The following is a 26,479-nucleotide window of genomic DNA, read 5'->3' as shown; positions in this document are numbered from 1 at the left end:
TCATCATGCTACTCTATTTATTTTCAAATCTTGGACAGTTTGGAGAACAATCCATATTTTTTTGTGCTTAAGCTGCACTTCATGAATTTACTCCTTCAATAACAAACAATAAGATCGCAACTAACAATCATTTTCATTCATTTATTAATCTTGTTGTGAAAACTGTCCATCACAATTTCCTAAATGCAAAGTTAAAATTTCTCCTTTAAAAAGTGAAAACTTAAGAAAAAGACTAAGGTTGCAAATATTCACATCAACAGGATTTTTTTGCTTAAAAATGACTTAAACGATTGATTACTAAAATTGTTGATTAATTTTCTACTAACGAATTGATTAATTGACAAATAATTTGAGCTCTAAAGTAGTTTAATGAAGTGAAGAAGGGCTGCAACGAACGGTTATTTCGATTAATGATTAATCATTATTTTCAGAATTCATTGATTCATCGTTCGGTCGATAAAATGTCAGAAAATATTGAAAAATAAATTCCCATATGCTGAGATGAGGCTTTCAAATTGTTTGTCAATGGTCCCAAATGCAAAGGTATTTAGTTTACTATAAAGTAAGACACGGAAGTAAATCAATCAATTACCAGATACCTGCCAATTAATTTTTGGTCAATCAGCTAATTGATTAAGTGACTAACTGTCACAGCTATAAGACAGAGTGTTACAGTCTGCAGCGCAGCCTCTGATGATCTCTGCAAACATCCAAAAACTAAACCTGCGCTGACTTTTGCTTGTTCAGTGCTTTTTCAAAATTAGTATAACATTCACGCATCAGGAGAGACTGTTGCAGGACTGCAACACATTGATATAAACTGACTGTCAACACACAAACACACACACACAAACAGTTGTACATGAAGCTGCAATGCTATTCTGTAAGTCTCCCCTTTTATAAGCATTATCTAGATTTGATTTATGCCCTGCGCCTGCGCTGATTGTTTTCTATTTACAAAAGTGACTGCACAAAGAAGCTTTGCCTCAAAAAAAATCCTGCACAGACCACTAAATCAAACCCACCAATTAATTATGAAGGAGAGAGAGGGCGAGAGAGCGACCCAGCAATTAATTATGCAAGTGAAAGAGAGAGATGGAGATGGAGAGAGAAGAAAGGCAGAAAATAAGTCATGATTCACACCAACCAGGGGAAAAGTTAGGAAACTGAACAGAAACAGTTTGTTAACAACGAAAATCAAGTCTGGTTTATTGTGCAAGTTCTACAACACAACATAAAACCAGTCTCACATCTGCAACGATAACTACTAAATAAAAACATACTGCTTGTAAAACCTTTACACAAAAACTATTAAATTACCAAGTAGCAACAATAAAACAACTTTATTTGAACTAGCGTTCAGTTGGACGAACTCTTCATCTCTTTTAAAGTTTAAACGATTTGATGACTAATTGATCAGGCAATTGATAGAGGATGAATCATTACTGTCATTGTTCATGACAGTAGTAGTTCTGGCAGATTAACTGTGATGAATCAATGCTGAAATCTGCAAAGCAAGGTTGGGCTTTGGGGTTATTTTATTTTAATTCAATCCATCTGACAGGTTTACTCTTAGATGCCTGAATTACCAACTACAGCCCGACCAACACTTGATTTCTGATATCAGTATCTCTCTATGATAGTTACAAACACTTGATGACATATCATCTAATATAATTATTACAATTAACAGCTTCTTAATCATCTGAAACATGTCTTTGGCATTTCTATTCTGATATTTCTTGTTACTTATCGCCTAACATATACGCTGATACGTACATATATCTAATACTGGCCGACATATTTGGCCGCTGATTTGTTGGCTGAGCTCTATTTCCTCTCTTGCCAAGGATACAAGCTTGTGAAAACAAGACAGAAAACACTCACTTTGTAGTTGATTCGAGGCTTCTGACAGCCACAACAAAAATTAAAAGTTCACCTAATTTTTATATAATGCCGGTCTGCTGTAATCTACGGCGTTTGTCATTCTGTCCACTAAATAGAAGCCACAAGGTAATCTTTAAATTTCAGAACCCTTTGACACGAACAAAAAAAACTGTACCAATAGTTAACTAAGGTTCTTAAACTCTGACCTGACAATCCTACAGGTGGAAAGCTTCAACAATTTGACTTTAAAGCACACTGCACTGTTAGGGCTGCTCCCGTCATCATAGGACAAGTTGATCTTGACTACAAAATGAAATTATCAGGGGACTTCAAATTTACCCAACACTGTTCACCATACAGGACATGAGCTGCCTGTCCCCAAACAGACTTGAGATGGCGCTGTCGGCCACAGTAGCACAACAGAGGAGAGGATTACAGTAGAAATACGGTTATACCTCAAAGAACCTGCGATGCAGTGCTAGACTTTTCTTTATAAAAAGAAATATTTGGATAAATATTTTAGATATATCTGAGACATTGGTTTACACTGCTGACTAATGAAAGTCAGACATTTTATTAGCATCAGTTTCTCATCCAGTTTGCAGCCCTATCTACAGTTTTTTTTTTTTTAAATATGCAAAGAGCAACTTTTGGAATTTAGACCCAATAGTGTATGTAATATTTTGGCGTAAATTTGCCATCATCAAAAATAAAATGAGTAGATCAAAAATAAATCAGAAAGTGTGGTGCCTGTTACAAAGTCTGTGTGAGATCTGCTATTTCTAATGACATTCATTCGATAACGTCTACGAGAAACAGATTGAGACATGTCTAAAAGATATAATATTCTTTTACTCAGTTGCACAAATTGAAAGAGACTGAAAGTGATGCTAATCCAGTACTTGCTGATCAGTTTTTTTTTATCATATGATAATTTAGTCCATATTCTTATTAAATATTTATATATTTGAAAATGTATAAATTTTACATTTTTACATTTTAATGTACATTAATTTAATATGCCTAGAAAATACTGTAATGATTCACTACTATGAAAATTATGTTGCATGTATGAAACATTACTTACTTGTTGGACTCTGTCCGATGAGTTTTCAAATATAAACAAATTCAAGCTGAACTAACCACAAAAACAAATGTTATCTTAAAGTGATGATGTGGGTCAAAATCACAGAAAAATATGTGTATCAGTTCAACTGATGCCACCAGAAATATTATCTCCCCTTTTTGTTTAGCTACCTTCTATTTTTAACCCTCTTCCTCATCCTCATCCTCATCCTCATCATGACCCTCTCCTGAATCTGGGACCCACAATCCAGAGTCAATGCACCTCCTCAGATGGTATTTTCCTTCCTGTAGAGAGAAAACACAGAGATACCAGTTCAAGACAGAATGAATGAATGAATGAATGAATGAGAGAATGAGAGAATGACAGAATGACAGAATGACAGAATGAATGAATGAATGAATGAATGAATGAATAAATACATTTTGGTGGCATTTTTGTGCCAATTCAACACTTTCTGATCCTCACTATGATACTTCTCTTGATTGGACATTACTGTTATTCACTCACCTCAGGGTCCAGTTTGCTGAGAGCTTCCTGCAGCATCTGAATGTTCTTCTCGTCAAAGCTCCTTTGTATTTCCTACAAAACAAAAACTGTCAAAGTACTGATGTAATGCAATGAACCTAGTGAAATGATCCCTGTAGGAAAAACAATTGTTCAATGTCATGTTTAAAATGCATATGATCACTTTAATATGCACCTCACTGTTCTCCAATCTTATTAAGTTTTGTCTTAACTTTACCGTTCTGAAGTTTATCATATCACTGCAATGAAACCAAACAACTTTGTTCAAACTTAAGCTTAGGGAAAGTACCGGTATATGATGCCATTTACCTTGTACAAAGAGCAGAATCCATTCTGCTGAGCTGTGTATTGACTTCTCTGGCATCAATAGACTGCGCAAACACTGACTTCAAAATCTACAAACAACGATCGGATATCTGAAAAAAATAAAATGCAGGCTCTCGCGCCAACTAAACGACTCTTAAAGTAACTATTTGTTTTCAAACAGGTCATTAAATAGTGTACAGTCTTTAAAACCCCTTTTGTTAATGTGAAATACAGTACGAATGGACTCCAGATATGTGCCTATAAAATGTAAACCATTACAAGTCACTGGAAGACACTAATGACAGCACTGTAGAGCACAGACCTCTGCCAAGGCAAATGTCAAACAACAATCTACCTCAAAGTTTTATGGGTTCTCTCTGGCCCCATCCCTCCACCAAGTTCAGTGCAAATCTGTTCAGTACCTTTTGTGTATTTCAGCTGACAAACAAACAGACACAGGTGAAAACACAGCCTACTTGGTGGAGGTAGTGAAACCAATATCACGTGTTAATACTCAAGAATCGACAAATTCTTGAGTATTGAGAATCGAAAACTGAACAAAACAATAACTTGTGGCCAGGTGGTTAATGCTGGTGTGTATAGGTTCATCTGCAGTATTGACTTTTTCTGCCTCGTTGCTTCAGCAGAAGTGTTGAATGTGATGTGCTGTGTAAACTGGATGAGATGGGAGACGCTCTAACAGACCTGTTGTTTTCTCTCACAGCCTCGAGGGATGTAGAGCGAGGCAACACATGCTTTTTTGGTTGCAGTGTAAAGCTACATTAAATCTTGCTGTTACAGTGGCTGTGGAAACCTCCCATTTTGTAAACACTCAATGTTAATTATTGGGATAAAAAGTTTAGTTTAGTCTGACACAGACTTTGATGGATTTTACCTGCCAGGATTATTTACTGACTGAGTTATTTAAAGACCTTTTATTGAATTGTGCTTGTCTAACAACAGCAAACTGAGAGACATAAATGTACATGATATCGACATTGCAGTGGGCAGAAAATCTGACTCGGGTCTGATTTAAATGGATGTTTATATTTGTCCATATGCGCCTCTGAAATTGATGAAATTGATGAAATAAGACAAACAGGTATTGGTTTGTAAATAAAATTGACACTCAAACTCCTAAATACTGAGAAATGGAGTAACTTAATCATAGAGGAAGAAGTCACCAAACTAAATATCAGGCAATAATATTTGTTGGCCGAGAACAAACACCACTTAAAATAAGAAACAACCATTTTTAATTCTTAGTGTTTTCTTATTTTGAGATTGCTTTATAAAATTATCATCCACCACCCGTTATGTCAACCTGCTCTTTTGAGACTTCACTGTGCATTTTAAGTAAAAAAAAATTGTAGCGATATTCACTTGAAAATAAACTGGCACCATTTGTTGCATTTCAAGAAAAAGACAGCGACAGCCCTGTGGCAAACACTTCTGAAATTCTCAGAAGTCTATGCGTGTGCCAGTGTGTGCATGTGTGTATTTGTGGTTACCTTTGGCAGCGATTCATAGACCTCTACAGGGTCTAAACCACCCGGACCTAGTCTCTTCTGCCTCTCCTCCTCCTCCACCTCCTTCATGGCGTCTTCCATACGAATCTGTGCACAGCTGCGGACCCGCTCCTTCAGCAACTCCAGCTCACGGTCAAATGCATCTTGGTATGGCTTGTCTGCAGTCTGAGATGGAAGATATGAAATTAAGCATTTCAGATCCCTTCAGGTTTTCCCTTAGACCTCCCTTATGGTGACAGAAGGATTTATTTCTGATTGCAAAACATTTCATGTAATGGGAAAGAGATTTGAGTAATGAATATATCAAAGACGATTGTCAGGCGGTAATAGGTTTGCTAAGATCTACCTTTACATGCAGCAGATTGAGGGAGACTCTGTTCAGGATTCTCCACAGGCTGCATATCACTCGTGTTACCTTGCAATAATAGATCATGCCCCCTTCCTGAATACACTGTGCTGTGACTGTCAGATATGAAGCTATGATTCTACTGCTTTTTGGAGTGTAAACTAATTTCTAGATTCTGGGCATTTACTTACAAAAAAGAGCCTGGGCTCCTCCGCTTAGGTCTTCCCTCCAGGGAATCGTTTTTCCCCTTATCATACTTTAAACTTTTGATAGACCCCTAGGGAGGCCCGATACTGATCATTTTTTAAATGAATTGCAGATGGCGTACATTATATCAGTCTCACACACTTTGTAAAACTTCCACATGTTGTTTTGTTTTGGTGGCCTGTGACACGGTGCCGCATTGAACAAGGTGGGAGGCGGGACAGCACACAGTGCTTCTCTCAGCTGCCGACACCGGATTATTAACCACAGGTGATCGGTTTTAAGGTGTTAAGTGACTAGAAGCATCAATTCCAATCTACCAATCTATTTTTAATGAAAATCGGCCAATCATGATCAACAGCCGATCAATCAGGGAATCTCTAATGAGCACCTCTTATGAATATCGATCATATGGATCAAAGATACTCCACCTAATGTCAACAACCTCACACATTAAATAATCTGGGCTGCTTTCTTAAAAGGGAATGATGAGGTGTTTCTGATGGTTTGGGTACTTTTTCTAGATTATTTAAGTGCGGATTAGAAAAGCTTACTTTTAAGGGGTAAGTGTTCCTTGGAGTGGAAGACTCATCTCATAACACTACCTTCAGGCACTACATGATACACAAGCTGATATGACTACTGAAGTGGACTGAAGACTGTTATTTGATTTAAAGACCCCTTCCGAAGAAAATCAAGTGTTTAACCTTGTTAACATGTCCATATGGTGGTATATAATACAAGACATATCATGAGCAGTCACCATCATGACTGTGTATTTCCACCTTGGAACTGTAGTGAACCAATGTCAGTCTCCTAAAAACATATTCAGACAGCCAGGGTTTCATACATCATATACATAAGGAACCAATCTTGTCAATTTGAGGGGGTGGGCAAAATAATCCTCAAACCTTGTCAGTACAGAGAGCGAGAGTTTGCATTAACAGAGTCACCGACACTGTCAGCCACTAGCAGTTGCAAACATAAACAAATAAAAGATGCTGACTGCACTAACAGTTCTGATATGTCTGGCTTTTTGCTGATAATGGTCACAGACTTCTTACAGTCTCTCCACTGTTTCCTCTAATGCTAACCATCTTGATAAGCACTGCTCTTTCACCAGCAACTGTTTCAATACAGTCGTGGGAAGTTTTCTGTTGGGGTGGGGTATGTGTTGTTTTCTTTTTAAACTCAATCAAATCTACCACAAAAAAAAACGACTAAACAAAGATATGACCAAATTCCCAAATTCCCCAAATAAGAAACAAAAATACTTTTCCCGAAGGAGCAGACAAAGATGCAAGAGATCACATTTCATTACAGACCTTAATCTTTGAGAAGAATTGTCTGAAGCAGCCTCTTGGGTCGACCTTCAGTGTCCGAGCCAAATCCAAGATGAACTGCATGACGATGGCCTGGTGGGCCACCTGCTCCATCAGTGCATGTTTCTATAAGTACATGGAGAGTTAACAAGGCTTTTATTGGACTGAACGAGTTGCTTTAATCCAGAGTAATTTTCTCACAGCACTCACCTCATCTATCTCAAAGTCAATACAGATGACAACTAGGTAGTTAGCTGTCTCTTCGCACACTAGATGTGGGTTGTCTGACAGGTACTTCTGACTGTCGTCCCAACGCCGCAACATCCCTGGTGCACACACAAACAAATCCAGCAAAATGCTGCATTCAACTGGAAGTCCTGAGTTTTGTGAAAACACTGTTGCTAGGTGACTCACAATAAAAAAAAAAAAAATCTTTCGCTGCCTTGTTCCCCTTTCGAAACTGGGGATTTTGTGTTTAGACCATTACAAAACATGACAAGAACATAACTAGAAACAAGAAGAGTAAATAAAGAAATAGATTGCAACAAATGATTTCCATGAGCTCAACATTTTAAAGGAGGAACTCCACTGCTTTTATACATATGGGTCAGCGTGCTCGTCACTGGGAGGACTGCTCGTAATGTATAATGCCTTCTGTGGGTCTAAAGAAGCTTTGCAAAGTCTGAAAAAGTAACTTTGGCAATGTATTCTGGGTTATCTCAGCTTGGTTTGGAGAGTGCGCATTTTTAAAAAGGAAGCCTGTTTCACAGACTAGGGGTGTTAAGTTTGAAAGATGTGGACGTTTGCCAGGTACAGAAAGGCCAAACATTCGCTCGACATTCCAAGCAAGATTTATGTGCTTCCAGTGGGGAATGGATCCTGCCCAGTATGTTTATTTTCCTGTTCATGTAACTCTAAGTAAAATGCTACAAGCAGCAGTGAGTGCAAAAACAGTGAGAGAGGTTAGTCACAAAAAGGTGTTTGATAAGATGATGTATCATTTTAACTTGTGGAATGCTTCTTGTAACCGGATTGGGAGCCCTCAGTCTATTTATAACCCCACCAAGAGTATTTCCCGTCTGCTTTTCCCACAGGATGTCCTGGCCATTTCTTAATATCTGTCTGTTTTGATTACTCCAACAAGAAATTAAATAATAAATTGTTTGAGTTACCTTATTAACACATCAGCATTCATCACAACGTATTAATTTGTAGCTATCAGGATATATCCTTGAACCCACAATCCTTCACTATTGGCTTGGTAGTACCTTTCCCATTTTGTAGTAAACATCAGGTTCAGTAAGTCTATGCATACCAAAGTGTTTGATTTCCTTTGTATACTTCTGCACAAAGGTCTTGTGCTTTTCCACCTCTTCCTCCCTTTCCTCCTTTGTAACAGGCTGGATGTTGAGTACACTCTATAAAACAAGTAATAGAAAACAGATTATTTGGCATACTGACAAGTCACACTAAATCTGGTAAACCCTGCCACACCTTACCTTGCTGAAACCTTCTTTGCTGATAGTGTCGACGTTCCAGGGCAGTTTCTTTTCTTCTCGCCGGTATTGCTCCATCATTTTCTCAAAAGCCTTTTCATCCTTTTTCAGTTCTCTCACCTCAGTCTGAACTCTCTTCAGTTCAGCCTCCTGCTCCTCATCCTCCTCTCCCTCCTTCTTTACTTGTTGCAGCTCCTTAAGTCGTCCCTGGGCTTCCTCTAATAGCCTCCTGCATTGAGCAAAGTTGTTCTCCAGATCTTCCCCTTTCTGCTGAAAGTCAGCCATTTTCTCTAACCGGGCCTGTTGTGTTAAGCCAGAGTGGATGACAGTCAAAACATGAATGTTGAAATGATGAATGATCACAAATGAAATGGAGATGAGAGGGTGAACGCTGAAGGGGATCAGATAGGGAGAGGACACTCAAAAGTTAAATTAGAAGAAAACAACATCAAACACATTAAAAAAGGAAGTGTGCATGACAGGAAACAACAAAAACAGGAACACCAGTCTGTACATAAGACTGAAACAACTGCCTAAAACCTACATTGCGCAGTCTATTTTATTTTAAAATAAATGCATTTGTATTAAATCAGTGCCTGATGTGGGAGAGATATCTCAAATATCATAGATATGAAGTGTTATGTCTTGTGTCTGGCTACATAGACTTACAGTTCAGTTTGAAAGAAAATGAGTAAGTATGTTTATCTTCACTACAGTCTCTCCACACATAGTTGGCCTAAATTGTACATTCACAAGCTGAAATGAGGAATGAAGACAGCCCATAACATTCCAAACATGTCAGCCAGTGGAGTTATTTGGACTTTCCCACATCTAAACTATCTTTGAATTATTGTCAAACATTTACTCAGGAATGAAAAACAGTAAAAAAAAAATAAAAAAAAATAAAATAAAAATAGGAGGGAGCTGGAGACTACAAGACAGTCAAGAATTTACTTAACAAGTCACGTGACAACTGGGTACCAACAAGTTAAGCTCATTACCCAGATTCACATTTAAACAGACAGAGCTTGACCATTGTGGTTACTGTAGCAACCATACTAGATATAATTCATAACTCAAAAGGACTGTGTGAAATAATAAAAAAAAATTCTAGAGCCAGGCAAATACTGGATGTTTGAGGCTTATATCAGTGTATATATTTTAAAGTTAAAAACAAATATTAATGGATAATCATATATGTGCCAATATTCCTGCAAAACATAAAAACACATTTGATGAGGCTACCATAGATTTACTGTTAAAGAATTGTAACCACTTCTAGAGTTGAAATGTAAACTTTGCAGTAGTATCTCATGGACAAGCTGTCAAATCTTAACTCAAAGTCCACTTATTAGCTTTTTCCAGAGCATTCAACTGCATCCCACAATCTTCAATGGTGGATGGAAACAGGTAGGTGAAGAAGGCTGTGAGATTCAGTAGAGAGCTTTGGAAAAAGCTACTGAGGAGACTGCGAGATGAAGAAAAAGGCTAATAACTAGACCTTAAGTGAAGATTATTTAGTCAAACCCAAATTTTCCAAGATAAAGACTCAACTTTCATGCTCTATGTCAAACATATTTTTGACATGTCTGTACTGACATTTCTTGTTAGTGCTCTAATTATTTCCCCTTGATAAGATGCAATAGCAATCTGTCAGATCATGTGAATTGATTAGGTGCTATTAGCACTGCACACATTTGCATTTCATCACGGTCACATATCTGTTGCAAATAAATGGTGCCTATAGCTATTTACATAGGGTCACAAATACTGTGAGTTGTTAAACCAGACCACATAATATTCAAATGTGGTTATAAATTTTGATGGAAAACCAAATATGAAAATAGAAATATTATAATGATAAGCAAATATTGTGACCCCTCAAATAAAGTAACAAACTTTGTCTTTTGTCACAAAATACTGTGACCACATGGTATTTATATATGGTCACAATATTTATAGCTTTTTAGTTTATATCATTAATTCTGCTTGTTTTCAAGTAGTGTGTTCTCTTCCATCTCCCTTTTTTCCTTTTCGTAAAGCACCTGTATTTTAAAAAGTGCTTTACCAATACAATTTTCTAGCTAGCCTTTAGCTAGCACTTCTTTTAGCGACACAGTATCAGACAGGTCAAAGATTTATGTCTAATACCTGCCGGTCAAGCTCTGTACGGACAGCTCTGGCTATCGGTCAGTTACTAAGAGACACTTCTACTGGTAAAACTAACCAGGTATAAGACTCCAAACTTCACGGCTACAACAAGTTTCACTGCTGACCCGGTGTCTCATTCTGAATAAGCTCGGCGTGTCGACATACGGACTGGCTACATCTTCGTCGTCTGACACATAGATGTGATCCCAGGCGCTGTAGTCGACGCCGGCTCGGGTGCTCATCTTCCAGCCTCTTTCTGCCTCCTGTCCCCGAGGTTTTCCAGTTTCAGTCACAGCGGAGGGAAACTACAGGGCAGCCCAGCTGGGGCACTACACTCACAAAGCGCCGGCAAAGTGAACAAACGAGACAGAAATGGATCGTTTTTCAATCCTCTTAGTGAGAGGAGCTGTCACCAGCCGTTTAATTAAGCCCCCGGTAGAACGACAGCTGCGCGCGCAGGGAATCCAACCGTTATACGTCATCAGGAAGAGCAGCGATTTGTTTTGTTTTGTTTACAAAATAACAACAGTGATAATATAATGATAGTTATATAATATATAGGCCTAGGCCTACGGTAGAAGCACTGAAATTGGGAATATTAATGTTAATAGAAATATGGAGTAAATAAGACAAATTTATTAGACACTAATAGGAGCTGGTATTAGGAATCTAAAAGTTTAGCTAAACCTAATGCAATCTGATAGGCTACAACAGTCCAGCAATAAATCCCCTTTCATGAGGAGCATAATGTTCAGTTTTTATTGAAATTGTTTTGGTTTTGTTTTGCACCTCTTGTTTACTGGTATGTAGGCTACTGATATGATTCCTTTAACTGAGCAGGGAGAGTCACAACTTTTGAACCAAGAAGGATACTGGAAAAAATGATTATTTCTTTCAGTATGTATTGTATGTATTGAATGTATTGTATATGGATTTGTGACGAGGGGAAACCCTTGTCCGCTGACATTTGGGAGGGTTGGGTATGGGAGGGGTGGTTTCCACAGTCTACACTGTGTGGCTACAGTTTTCAAAGGGACCATTTCTTCAATAGGAAGTAGGTCCAGTGAAAACTGCAGACACTGTGTTCTGTGAATGTGGATCATCCCTAACAAGGAAACTGTTTCTGGAAAGAAAGCTGTTTAATTTTCTAAATGTAATTTTGTACTGACGCTAAATTCCATTCACCTCTATTGAAGCCTATTGATTAAATTTCAGAGACAGATATCTCGAAGTAAATCTTACATCTTTTGAAGCACTATAAAAAAAAATAATACGACACACCAAATATACAGGCCTCTATAAATACATTGCCAGTCACACATGGTTTTCTAAACCATATACATGTTCAACAAGCATGACTGTTTGCAACCATAAAAACATTGACACAGCGGGAAACAGATGCAGGCCGGATTCACCGGTGTTTCCTCTGCAAGTGCTTTCACCTCTTGGACATCTTGCTGTATGGCCATGATATTTAGTCGTAGTTTGCAAAAAATGTGACCCGTCATTTCTTGTCAGTTGTACATGACCCTTGAGGTCTAGGGCATGAACAATGGACCTGTTTTGATAACAGTCACAAGAATTGAATTCATTTAAGACTAGGAGGAAAATGTGTTGTCCCGACAATGAGAAAACAGGTTTATCTAATAGATCTAATAAAAAACTGGGGTAACACTCGTCAGAAACAGATTTACCTTAATCATGCAAATGAAACATGATCTAATGGAGACGTGAATCTCTACCACACTAATTAAATTATCCTGTGAAAAGAGGCTGAAATATGCTGAGATTTCAAATTGTTCATACTCCTAAATATATTTTAACTCTTGGTTATTGATGGTACTATTAACCATTACAGATGGATCCCTCTATTTTCTAACATTCAAGGATGAAATCAACCATTCCTTAAATCGGCTTCTTTTCCTCTCCTCATCTTTCTCAAATCTCCTCGTGTAAGGAGAGGATGAGGAGGACAGGGAAAGTAAAACATTTCCGGGATGTAGTCACTTGCTCCACCTTAACCAGCCCATGTAACAGAAGTGGAGTTTCCTGTAAAAGCCTCAGAGATCCATAGTTCTGAAGAAATTAAGACAGCAATGAATAATCTTATAAACAGGAAAACTGTAATTACTATGTCCTGTTTCTTTCAGTACATTCCACATATTTTCCATTTTGTCACAGTGTAGAACTACGCAAGTCTGTCTAATAATCTTTTATTAATACTATGAAACAAGGTCAGATTCTTACATTGGACAACTGATAATAAGCAAATACTGTTTTTAACCTATTGGTGGATCAGTGTTGTGGTGTTTTAACACTGTGTCATTTAACTACTGTTAATAGAAAGCACCTTGAGAGTAAAACATCAGTGAAGAACAAGGAAGTGATACCATTTATTCATGCTTTAAAAATAAACTGATCGAAGCTTATATTTCCTTAATTAAGTTCCAGTGTAAAGTTCATCATTATACAGCATTTGCTTGTATGAATCATGTCATACACACAGTGAGTACATGCTGATGGAAGTTGGTTATTGAGGTCAGGCTCAAGCTTTCTGTGGTATAGTAGCAGCTGTGAACTTCAGTGTGTGAGTTTTCACATATTCAACTTCCTCAGTGTAGCACTTCTCTATATAAAGCTATAAAGTTCGTTGTAGTTACATACCCAAAATAAAATCATGAGAAACAGCAAAACAGCATGTTCACCTGAACGAAAGAACAATGCATAATACGGATATGTTATCATGAACATAATTTCCCACTTCCCTTAGTAAATGACAAAATAGTAGTGATGCTGCAATTTACTGTTTTACTAATTGCAAAGAAAAGGAAAGTCTGCTTTATTTATACACTACTTTCATATGTTATTATCCAACAATCTGCACTGTTTCAATGTACTTAGAGAATTTCATCCTTTTTCATCAACTACCCCAATACAACTGCAGTTGAAACTGGTCCAATTATGTGAAACAGCAATAACAATGCACATTAATCTACATTTACATGTAAATGTGAGGCAGTGTGACGCAGTGTGGGTGTTCTAAAGCCAATGAAATGACAGGTTAGGACAGAGGACAGTAAGACGCACAAATGACAGCAATAGCCACAGGCCCTCCATGTACAGTATCAAACTCATTAGTTCAAGAATACAGCTTACTCAAGACTAGATCAACAAGCAGGCAACGGTTGTTGAGCACTAGAGCATCAGGGGCTTCGAAGACCCCAGGTGTCTGTGTGGCAAATATTTTGTGGTAACCAGTTACAAATCTGTTTGATACAATGCAGACGTTATAAAACTTAAGTGGGCCCTAAAGTGGCTTAATTTTGAGAGCCTCAACAAAAGCACAAGTAAGTTTTGTCAATAATGTTTGCTAAAAACAACTGTGCTCAGCTGTCTTATGAAATTGCTGAACCTTTTTTATAAATATACGTGTTTCATGTCTTCAGCAGGAATGAATGGGCTTGGGTCTGAGTGCCACAGACAGTACATAGGAAAGTACTGAAGTATTGAGAGATTAACACATTGTTGGTTTTAATCTTTTTATAAAAAAAACTGTCAACAACAATAGAAATATAGAATAACACAATTTTGGCAGAGAAATAACAACAAACGATTCTCTCTCTGGCTTAAAAAAAACAAAACAAAATGTGCCACAAAATATGATATTTGCTTCACACTTGTAATTTTTGAAATACCCTTTGGTGCAGACATCTCCCCTTTAATACATCAGTATATGGCCTAAAACCTAAGTTTCAACTAACTGTGTCTCAACTTAACTCATACCTTGTGGTTAGTATGAGTTAAGTTGAGACACAGAGACTTCTGGTGGGGTCGGGCTAAATACAGCTGTGCCTAACAGCAAACTGAAGCTTTCACAAACACAGCAGTTGAGTCTAGTGACTTGTTCCACTCATCACTTAGGTTACACAAGTTCAAACTTGAATTAAACTCTTCTGTTATCATATTATTTGGGGTATTTTATGTCATCAGATAGTGTCAGTAGAAAGATGAGAGGAAATGATGGTGAGGGAGATGTAACAACAATCCATTGCCAAACATTCAATTTGATGCTGGACTTCTTAAACACTGTATCTATGTACAAAATAACTGCTCCAGACTGTCCATGCTCATTTCATAGTTTCCCACAGACTTACTCTGTGATGGGCACAGCAACGTGTCGTGTGTGCAAACGAAAAACGTCCTTCAGATTGTATTGTCCCATTCGGTTGTGTTTGTAGCAGTGGATTAATACTATCGTTGTGAAGAAGATAAGCAGAAGCCCACCTCCTACTCCCCCATATATAATGTATGGGGTGATGTCGGCTGCGGAGAATAAAGTAGAGAAAAACAGAAGAGAGATATTAAACATAAAAATACCATCAAAACTACCAAATCACAATGAACTTCCTTCTTTGTTTCAGTCAGTTCATAGGGCAGAAAAAGCAGTACTGAAAGCAATGTTGTGTTTTTCATCAGGGACTCACATTTCAGTAACAATCTTAAAAACAAACTTAAAACTCACCTTTGACATCCACATTATACATCACAGTGATTTTCCCCACGCTGTTGCGAACATCACAGGTGTACCAGCCTCCATGCTCAAAAGTTACAGATTCGATAGTGATAACGCTGCTATTCCAGGGGGAAGGACTAGCTGGAGGGATTTTCCAGGTGTATGAGGGGCTGGGGTTTCCCACAGACGTGCAGTTCAGTTGTAGACGTTGCCCCTCTGTGATGGTGACAGTCTCTGGATCTGATGTCTCTAGATGAGGTTTATCTGTGTGTTGATAGAGGAAGGGAGTTGAGGGAGGAAGAAACACAACACGTCATTACAGCAAAATGGAAACAATTTTGGAAAATTACACAACTCATTCATTGACACAATGTGTTATAAAAGAGCAGTGGTGGAAAGCACCATAGTTCCTTCACCACAATCATTTTCTGTTCTTTACTTTCAGTTTCTGCTGCTACATTCTGTTACACCACTTACATTTCAGAGGAAAGTATTTTACTTTATATTCTCCTATATTTATTCAACGACTGTAGTTAAAAGATTCTTTGCAGATCAATGTTTTATATACAAAACGTATGATCATTTTATTGCATTAGAAACAACAAACTGGGAGCGACGTGTTATGAGTCAGTGTTGGGGAGTAGTGAAGTACGTGCAATTTAACTAGAAGTATTACAATATTTTGCAGTAGCTTTCCGGCAGTTCAGCTACATTCATATACGCACAGTGATTCAAGTAGTTAAATTACTTTTTTTTTTTTTGCCATTTTATGTAGTTTAACTTCTGAACCAATTTTGGGCCATTAAAGGAAAAGAATGATTTTTTTTTCTTTCATCCTGACCCCTGCCAAGGCACACCAGGCAGTCCTGACCTTTGTGTGCTCAGCGCCCACATAGCAACTACGTCATCATGAATAAACTTCCCAAATCTCCACCTGAGTAAGAATCACAGTTTTTTTACTTCGGTGTGACCTGTGAACAAGTAGGTACTTTTTGGTGGCATGTGACCTTTTTGTACTATATTTTGTTATAATTTTATATCACATACACATTGTCAATTTGTTTTTGTTTTTTTAAAAACAAAAAGTTTCAACTACTTTAAGTAGCTTCAGTTAACCGAAACTGTTCTCCCTGCAGTAGCTTTGCTATAGTTACTGGTATGAGTATCACTGTTTCATCAGTTCAGTCAGAGAAGTAAGGATTATTGACTATGCATTTTAGTGCAGTGATGCTTTGAGCTAAATGCTAACATCAAAATGCTAACATCAGAATGCTAACATGTTGATACTAGCACCAAAACACAAAGTACAGCTCAGGCTGATGGGAATGTCAGTAATTAAGGACTGATGATGACCTCATGATGGTGCTACATGGGAAGTCTATGGATCACCAAAGTTATTACAAGTCATCCTGAGGGCGACTCGAATGCTAAATTTCATGGCAATCCATCTACGAGTTGTCAACCTGTACGTGGCATTAAAGGAAAGTCAGGGTCAGTAGGCTCCATCCTCTGGGGACCACAAATCTCTGTACAGAATCCATCCAGCAGTTGTTGAGATATTTCAGCGTGACCCAAAGAGGTGGACAGCACAGTTCAACGTTGCAACATTTACACCAGCAATAACTATTTTGTTACTTAGTAGTGGTGGAAACAAGCTTAAAACACAGCATTGACACATTTTGACCTTTCAGGTTGATACGGCAGATGTGTCAGCAAACAATCGCCCAACTAAACACCCAGTAGACATGAAGCAAAGTATTGATTTGAAGTCTGACCTCCTGACAAATCTGCGATACAGTTGAATATCTATTATTTACAATCCTATTAGCTCTAGGTTCAAGGGAAATACCTGGCTCTTTAGCTGCTAAGTGTTCCACTATGTGGCTAACTTTGTTTGTCTGCTGTTTTCCTGCTGAGCACAGTGGATTTTTAGAGCCTTTTCACTACAAACAGCTGCCACTGTTGTTTGGGGCCAGAAAAACCAAAACAAGCAGCTATGAGATGCTACAAAAGACCGTAGAGATGAGGGCGATTTACCACACATTTAACACAGCAGTAATCAACTGATCCATTGCCTATGTAGAAATATTGATTCAAGTGGCTTTAAGTAATAGATAAAAAATCTTCTTCTGTAACTTCAAAAGAAGCCAGATGATAAGCAGAGAGAGCTGTGCAAAACAGAAACGCTGAGGTCTGTTGGCTCTGTTGTCACACTTACAGAAAACAGTGGCAGTGGCTCTTTGTGATGTCACCAGTGGAGGGAGCTCTGGTCCTTCAGGTCCCAGTTCCAGCTTGGCCTCACACCAGTACTGGACTCCATTATCTTCTTTTCTGGGGGTGATGCTCAGAGAGAAGATCTCAGTCACTGGTTTCTTGTGTGTGTTGTTGGACTGTAGTTGAGTCAGTGCTGTTTGTCCTCTGTAGAACGTCACACTGAGCTTTTCAACAGGAGCAACGTTCTGTACTTCACACTGCAGAGCGTAGTCATGGCCCATGAACATCGGCCCAGTGTGATTAAGAAAGCTGATGGAGACACGGTCTGGAGGCTCTGTGGAGACAAACAGAGAGAGATGTAGACACACAGGCGTACAAAGCAAGCCAGAGCTGACCAGCTGAGTATAAATCCTGTTAACAAATAATAAAGGAAACCATCACTGATATTCTTTAGATTAGGTATTTTGGTAAACACAAAGTTAACTTACTGTACACAGTTATAGGCAGGGTGGTGCAACACTGATGATTAGTAGTATCATTAGTAAAATAGCACATTGTATTTGTGTCCCATTCAGTCATCTTTTCAACCTTCCATACAATTGTGGTTCCATTTATTGTATGGCTTCCCAGAGCTCTTTCCAAATTATAAATGTTTTTTGAGCAGGACTCGCACACGGAGCATCTGGCAGAGGTTGCGTCACCATACTTCACCACCAGTCTGGAAGGAGTGAACTCAGGTTTCTCTGCACAGCTTGGATCTGTAAGAAAGACATGAAAGGCTGTGAATTTAAACAGGCTGATGTAAAACACTCAGCAAAATATACTTTAATTCTACATATAGTCACATTTTTCTAATCAATTTGCTTATCAATGTTTGGATTAATCAATAAGGTTAGTGGTTATATGTTGGTCTATGGCTATTTACCAGTGATTCACACAGCTCAAACTATTCACTGACTGAAACACTTCCAGTCCACTATGGGTTAGTGATATAAAGACACTGCTGATATCCTGATCTACACTGTGAATGTTTTGGTCTAGTTCAAATTTACTTTATTACGATTTAGAAAAGTACAATAAATATAATCATTGTAAATGTAACTTAAGGAAAGAAAGTCAACAAGTGGTTTGTACATTACTACACACGCTACGTTAACACTACACAGCAGTATGAAGGACACTATTAAAGGCTGTAGATCATACACTTCAACTACTTACTAGACCTAAACCACATGGTGAAACATGAAGGAAAAACACACTTGGCAAACAAATCGTTAAAAATGATTAGATTAATTAATGATTAATGATTAAAACACGTTTTAAAGAACAAGAGTCCATCTGCTAACACACAAGCGCTGTAATGATGAAATACAAGACAGACATGGATCTGAACACTATAACACGTGATGGATGTCGCCTCGACGAAAGTCGTGACACCGCAACAGATGTGAGGAAACTTACCACAGCTGGACACATGGAGGTCGCGAAGGAAATTCGCCAAAGAAACAACCAAAAATATTCTACAGCAAAACATTGTTTTCCCGTTTTTCTGAGCAAACAGAGAGCTGTCCGGGGAGCGAAGTGTACGAGACCAGCGCCGATCACAAAGTGTGTCCGAGACCGAAACTAAAAGCGATTTGAGCTTGAGATTGTCCCAAAAGAAGCTGAGGGGGCGGCAGATATCCACAAGACTCTCCATGACTCAAGTGAATTTCCGACATCACGTCACGTCACGTCACGTCACGTCAGTGTACAGATAAGCCCAAAAGTAAAATTGAAAACACTAAGCCTGGGAAATCCCGGTACTCTCTTATTCATTTATTACAATACCTGGACATTACAGGGGCTGCCCTGACAAACAAAGTGAAATGCTAACACTTCACTGTAAGACCCAGTGTTCGGTTGGTCGTAAGCACTTAGGCCTAATAGTTTATAACACTCTATAATATAGTTTTAAACACATCTAAGCGTTTGTTACTGTATTTGTTAACACCTGCAACTCTTCCTGTGGACGCTCATAAGTGCAGGCTGATGTATGGACAGAAAGATAATGTAATAAAACCTAGAAAGCCTAATAATAAGTCAATTAATAAACACTTTAATATGTACTTGCTTAGAGCTACATTACACTGTGTTATAAGCCATTTATTAAATGTTTCTATACTGTTTATAAATGCTGAATAGGCGGACTTCAAGTAAACTATTTGGGTATGGACAGACATGTCCCTACCAATGTCCAGTTGATAGTTAATTTTTCCTACCAGTATTTTCACATCTCTCTGTGTTACAGGTGAGATCTCTGCAGCAACTATGAGTTTCCAGGTTTATGTGTTTTCAGTAAAATGTTTGTTATTATAATAAAGAGTGAAAGACTGGACTGTGAGGGATGCTTGATTCTTGATCTGGCAACCCCTCAACTTCAAACATATTGTTGACCAGCTGCAGCAGCAGGTAAGTATTAGTTTAATTCTTTCAAATGTGAAAGAACATGGAAACGTCTTCACCAGAAAAACTTAACCTCTGTTGTAAAATATTTCAATTTCAGTGGTTGAGTGGTCACTAATGTGTGAGACCAAGAAACCAAAAGTGAATTCAGACATCTTGTCCTTTCTAAAGAATAACTGAAGTGTAAGTAACAGCTGAGCTCAGCGAATGAGAGAGTAAATTAAATAAAGAGAATTAGCCACAGCTCGTTCAACTGGTTTGTTTGCTCATGTCACGCATCATTTTATTCTGAAAATCATGTCAACAGCAGCCTGAATAACACAGACGCACAGACAGGGGAAGCTGCAGGAAGTGAGCTTTGATGTCATAGATCCTCCCATTAGTTCAGCAGCTGAATGAAAAATTATACAATAATGCGTTTTTTGACATAATTCAAAGATGAGGTTGAGCATGAAACTCTTGAGCTGAAAGGACGAAGCAGCAGAGATTTGAACATGATTCCCAGTAGATAGTTGGTTCATACAGAGCAGCACATTACCCGCAAGGTTTTATATATTGTTTTCTTGTTAAATATTTGTTTTAAAAGTTTCAGGCAAGATATTATCAGTAAACAAACACTGGGTTCAAGTAAACTTTCTGCAGAGTCAGGCTACATGTGTGCAAACGAATCAGAAAAGAGATATTGAAGAAGTGCACATAAAATTTGGCCATCTGACAAAAATGTCTCTACGAAAGATAAAACCAAACCTACGCCCCTTGCAGTAGTGACCTTACGTAAACTCCCAGAATATGTAGCCGTGCACAGCTCCGACCTGAGTTCATCTAATCAGACACATAACCAAAAGCATCTGTGCAGATGTGCAGGCGTCATGTGAGTCAATCCTATGTTTTGTATTTTAAATCAAAGTAAGTTTGTCAGTTAAATGTCGTCAAGCAAAGAATGACAGTGTTTCTCTCTAAAATGGAGTAAAGTTTATCCAAGTAAAGTACACGGGCCTCAATTGTGAGTGTAGTTCGGTCATGTGGAGGAGTTGTGGCCTGGTGGCAGCGTTATCTCCTTCCTGAGATTCCTGTTTCCTCCCTTTCGTGTCAGGAGAAGGTCACACACAAGATACGACTTTTAAATCAAAGACAATACTGTCTCCTTGTCATATTAAATCCATATCACACTTCAGATTTTTTACGTCCCGTTTCCCTGAGTATAACTAATTATATTCTGGTTATTTTTAGTCTATTATTACCTCCACTATTGCCCCCCTCCCCCACTCCAGCTTTTAGCCCGAGGAAGGCAGCAGTCCATATCAAAGGCGCAGATATTTTAATGGCACTCGGTGAAAGGAAAAGAGCAGCAGCACCGCACAACAGCAGCAAGTGAAGTCTGACTTTCACCAAACTATGAAAATCATCAGGGAACTGTAGTATACTGCTGAACCACTCCTTACCAGACCTACTTTCTCACAATAAACCACTCCTTCTCAGGGGTCTGTAAGTTGTAACTAATGGCTTTACAAATCATTAATGCTTTATATGTCAGTTATAAGCCATTAATATTCAAAAAATTGTGGGCAACCAGGTCGCGAAAGAGGCCTTTGATTTGTTTTGATTCATTTATGGATAGAAAACAGCATCCAGTGGTGAACATGTCAAAGGGATAGTTTGACAGTTTGCTGATTCGTTTTCTTTAAAAAATCAACAAGATGAATCTTGTTCTTTGGGTGACGCTGGCACAATTACCGGTACATGTATTCCAGTTAAAAGTGATAGCTTTGTTAGAGCAGTTTGACACATGACTCACACTGATTCATTGCTTTCTTTGTGTCCAATGGAAACAGATTGTCGTCTGTGCTACTTGCAGTGCGTTTTTTGTACTGGTTGTGTTGTGAGTACTTGTGCCCTTTTTTGTCTATTTGGTTGTGTTGGATGTCTTTTGCAGGGCATGTGTTGTCAAATTGATGAAGATGTTTTCTTAATTCTTTTGTGTCTTGTCTATTTGCATGTGTTTTCTTCCGCTGCAGTGCACTGAACTCTCTCAGCCACTGTAGAAATGACTGCGTCAGTGAACTTTGAACAAGGAGTCACACAACAAAATACCAACAAAATGACATCCCTCTGGTTTAAGTCAGTGCTAAAGTTATACATTGGCAGAAATGGATTGCCCTTTTATATTGTTGATTATTTTGAAATGAAAATGAAGGCCCCTATAGGCAAGATAACAGTGCTTATGGACATCTCCATAAATTCTCAAAAATGAGTGAATTGTAGAGATTTCCATTGAAGCACAGAAAAACAGAAGTATAACACTGACGAAAATACTCTAGGTTTTAGGAAGTTGAGCTAGTTTGACATTTACGTCTCGGGGGAGGGGGGGGGTTTTCATAGGAAGTGTTGCCAAACTTCACAGCCCTTATTCACTGAGGTCATATAGCCACATGCTAAATTCTTATTCAGAACCAGAATGAGGAAATTTATTGGGAATATGTCGCTATTTCTAACCATTTCACAGCATCATCATCCGCCTCCTTCACTACGCTTTGTTGTCTTAGGGACCAACTGAAAATGTCCTTTCCAGACAGCATTTTAATTTCCAGGTACACACACAATGTACTTCTTAACATGACTTTTACAATGACCTACTCAGGCCTACCTTATTACATTATTCTTCATTTGTGATCATTCTGAACCTACCTGAAGTTTACAGCCTCTATATTTTGTGTATCTTTTTAGTTTGTTGTTTAGGTATTTCATTGTTTATTTACTAATATATCTATTACCAATTCCAAATGAACTGAACTGTGATGTATCAAACTCTTCACTAGCCATTTCAGACAGATCTTTTTTGATTTGAATTCATCCTTTATATTTCCTTCTTCTAATTCTCATTTTTCACACTAATCTTTTACGTGGATTTATTACTGGGCACAGTCCCAGGGGCCCAAAGAATCAGGGATTATGTCACTGAAATAAACACAAACCGACTATGCAGAGATGCACACCAAACACTCTTTGAGTTTGGTGTGCATCTAATCATCTCACCATCTCATCATCTCATCAAGCCAAGTAACCACAAAGAGATGCAAAATGACGAGATATAGTTGCAATATGATTACACAAAAAAAAGCAATGCACGTGAGACACAAAATCCATGAAGAAATGAAAAATGACTCAAAAGTAGATGCAAAACAACCAGAATGACAACAAAGAGATGTGAAAGAGATACAAAATCACCAGAGCGAGACACAAAGTGGCTAAAAATAAACACAAAAAGACTAAATATAGATGCAAAATAACCACAAAGAGTCGCAGTGTTCTGTGACTACATCAGTGTGGGTGTCTTATTCTTATTCCTATATGCAGGAGGTGTTGGGGGGCCTTTGACATATCTGTGCCCACTGCCCAGGGGCCCATTGTCTCAGTGTCCGTCCACGGTCTTTTAGCACAGTCTTAACACTGCATGTTGCTGCATATATTACTCAGCACGTCCTCCAACCTGAACTACCATATAGGTCGCGTTTTTCGACCACAAAACTTTGAATCCTTAATCAATACATATCTTATTAACCACTGTGACTTTATTTTGGTGTCAGTGGCACGGTAACACGACTCTAGACTGGACAGGTAAGATGGGTGAGGTCTGTGCGAGTTACAACCTGCCCATGTTGTATTTTCCACTGGATTCACACATATATGTCATATATATGTTTGTCAGTGCTTTCATATTTTAAATTACTTGACGTATAAATAGAAATAGTCATAATGTAACACACTTCTTTCATTCCTTATTGAAGTCATCAGAAGAAAAGATTGAGCAGTCTATAAAGTCAGCCCATTTTCAGAAAATGTCATAACCAGATAATATTTATATAATATGGCGCCACCCCAGTGACACTGTGGCAGTCCTGCTGGCTGGAGGGGAAAACATTAAAGTTTACAAATATCACTAAATTTTGGTCAAATGGAAGTAATGATGTGAATAATGCGCTTATTAATACTAATTACAAAGGAAGGCCAAAGTTATGTGAATCTTGCTGTATGTGCGGCCAATGCAAAAAAAACTGCGGTGCAAAAGCTAAAATCCTGTTTATATTGCGACCTGGGAGTAATTCCTCTGTTCAATGAGAGGAAATGGTCATGGAGAACTATGTTACTGCACACTAGTTATGTTTTGATTGTAATCTCAGCTCAAGAGTTCAAGAATTCAAGATTCATTCTTTAATTCCTTCTAACTGCTGGTGAACATGAGCATGAATGATAAAAAAAACTGTAACTTACTGAATAAAGCACAAATATATATTCACATGTTGTAGGAAAACAACTATGGCAATGACAGACTTACTGACTGAGTTTGTTTTTTTAAAACACCGCTCACTTTGTAGATTACAGTCTAGCAAACTCTAGTGGTGAAATATCAGTATTACATAATGAAAATAAGCTTTGCATCACAGCAGTCTATCATGAGAATTGATTTGCATTGTGTCAGTTTTGAATATTAAAACAATCTCAGCTTTAGAAATATCAACTAAAACACAACTATACTTTGCTGTAGCCTCAAAAAAAAAAAAAAAAAAGTCTTACCTAAATTTGAAGTAGTGGATCATGATGACGATGATGACGATGATATCCAGCAACTAACTTGTGCTCCAAAGATTATCACCAGGGGCAAGTTTCCTGCAAAGAATCAGATGAGAGGTAAGGGAGAAAAAAGACGAAACAGACTACATTAATATTTGGAATATTAAGGCAGAAAGAAAGTAATATTGGAAAACCAATACTGGAGCTCTGGAGGCTCCGTAGAGACAAACAGAGACAGACATACAGAGCAAGCTGAGTTTAAATCCTGTTAACTGCATATTTGAAAGAACAAATAAAGGAAACCATCACTGGTGTTTTTTAGTTTAAATATTTTGTTAAACAGCAAGTTAACTAGCTGTACACAGTTACAGGCAGGAAACCGCGACGCTGGTGATCAGTAGCATTAATAAAATAGCACGTTGCAGTTGTGCCCCATTCAGTCATATTTTCAACCTCCCATAAAGTTGTGGTTCCGTTTATTTCATGGTTTCCCAGAGCTCTTTCCAGATTCAAAATGTTTTTTGTGTAAGACTCACACACGGAGCATCCGGCAGAGGTTGGGTCACCATACTGCACCACCAGTCTGGATGGAGTGAACTCAGGTTTCTCTGCACAGCTTGGATCTGTAAGAAAGACATGAAAGGCTGTTATTTTAAAAAACATTAGCCATCACATATTCATGTTAACCATTCAGGAAACCAAAAGTGAACTGGTGCTGTATCTCTAACAGTGTTTCTGTTCAAAAACAAAACACAACATAAGTAATAAGTGCCAATATCAGTGTTATGCTCTGACTCTTGTGCCGTTTTTGATCTCTCTCCCTCTCTCTCCCTCTGCACACACTGAGTGCTCGGGGGCGGGGCTCAACCAGACTCACCTGCTCCGCATTCTCCAATCAGCTCGGCTACTGAAGCCAAACCCCATTCACGTCCTCGTGGGCGGAGTATTCAGTTTGCTGCTCGCCTGCTCGCGAGCCGATCTCCTGCCTCACGTTTGTTCCCTATCGCTAAGTATTATCTCCAGTTTTTTCTTTGTACTTTGACTTACCAGTTTGAGTTTGCTCCTGGACACCTTTAGTTGGTTTTTCCCTGTTAGAAGGTTTTTCCCGTGTTGTTACTTTGTTTCCCGTTAAAGGTGATTTTTCGTTGTTACTTTTGTGAATAAAGAACTGTTTTTTGTACTCTGCATTTGGGTCCTGGCCTCTCCTTGCTCGTACCGTGACAATCAGTCCCTCTAATAAAATACAAGGGCTAAAAATAATAAAATATAATACGAATATAAATGTTTTTTCAAAATAAAACTACACATTTTAAAGTGGCTTTTTTTTTCAAATTAAAGCTGAGACTTGGCACTTTAATGTACTTACCTGCATGTATTGTATAAAAGTGGAACATTATATGAAAATATTATTAGTGTGACAAAATCTTAATGATGTCCACTGAGATTCAGTGTTGTAAAAACACACAACACTAAATAGTCCCATGGTGTATTAACAAAATATATGAGTACTACATGGATATTAGAGAAATCTCATCCATGGGAACTGATTTCAGCCACATAACTGAAAGTCCTAAGATGGTGTATGCATGTAACAAGACCCAATGTTTGAAGACTGTTGACACTCCCTGTATAAAACAGAAAATGAATGAATACAATTGAGGTTTAAATGCACATCACATTAACACCTGCACTTTAAACTCCACTTATTAACTTTGCATACATTTTCAGTTCTGCAAAGTCAGACAGATTCATGGGGCTTTTGAGGAATTATTACTGAAGTATGATCTGAAACGTCTCATCTCCAGCGGAGAGAAAACAAGCAGGATCTTCTGACAGACCAAACTTATATTTAGCACAGTAGCTTAGCCATACTTACTACAAAGTC

At 38.1% G+C, this 26,479-nt stretch overlaps 2 protein-coding genes across 4 annotated transcripts; both read right to left on the bottom strand.

Moving 5' to 3' along the window:
• Positions 1–769: 769 nt before the first annotated feature.
• cdc37 (cell division cycle 37 homolog (S. cerevisiae)) lies at positions 770–25,832 on the bottom strand. Of its 3 annotated transcripts, XM_056372568.1 has the most exons (9): positions 25,131–25,832; positions 24,598–24,690; positions 8,706–9,002; positions 8,522–8,624; positions 7,417–7,532; positions 7,210–7,332; positions 5,317–5,499; positions 3,482–3,553; positions 771–3,258 (listed from the first exon to the last, which is right to left on the bottom strand). In XM_056372568.1, exons 3-9 carry the CDS (start codon positions 8,985–8,987, stop codon positions 3,154–3,156), a joined length of 984 nt encoding a protein of 327 aa, XP_056228543.1. In that variant the 5' UTR covers positions 8,988–9,002; positions 24,598–24,690; positions 25,131–25,832; the 3' UTR covers positions 771–3,153. The 3 variants fall into 3 exon arrangements, with proteins under 3 accessions (XP_056228541.1, XP_056228543.1, XP_056228542.1); XM_056372566.1 differs by lacking the exons at positions 24,598–24,690; positions 25,131–25,832 and adding an exon at positions 10,979–11,277 and having other exon boundaries at positions 770–3,258; XM_056372567.1 differs by lacking the exons at positions 24,598–24,690; positions 25,131–25,832 and adding an exon at positions 10,930–11,277.
• LOC130166797 (vascular cell adhesion protein 1-like) lies at positions 13,234–19,294 on the bottom strand. Its single transcript, XM_056372565.1, has 5 exons — positions 19,042–19,294; positions 18,069–18,338; positions 17,585–17,914; positions 15,376–15,630; positions 13,234–15,176 (listed from the first exon to the last, which is right to left on the bottom strand). Exons 1-5 carry the CDS (start codon positions 19,277–19,279, stop codon positions 15,004–15,006), a joined length of 1,266 nt encoding a protein of 421 aa, XP_056228540.1. The 5' UTR covers positions 19,280–19,294; the 3' UTR covers positions 13,234–15,003.
• Positions 25,833–26,479: the final 647 nt, after the last annotated feature.

This window comes from Seriola aureovittata, chromosome 3 (genome assembly GCF_021018895.1).
Source record: "Seriola aureovittata isolate HTS-2021-v1 ecotype China chromosome 3, ASM2101889v1, whole genome shotgun sequence".
NCBI classification, from domain to species: domain Eukaryota; kingdom Metazoa; phylum Chordata; class Actinopteri; order Carangiformes; family Carangidae; genus Seriola; species Seriola aureovittata.
Note: the sequence above shows the minus strand (reverse complement) of the source record. Positions and strands in the feature narration are given on the sequence as shown.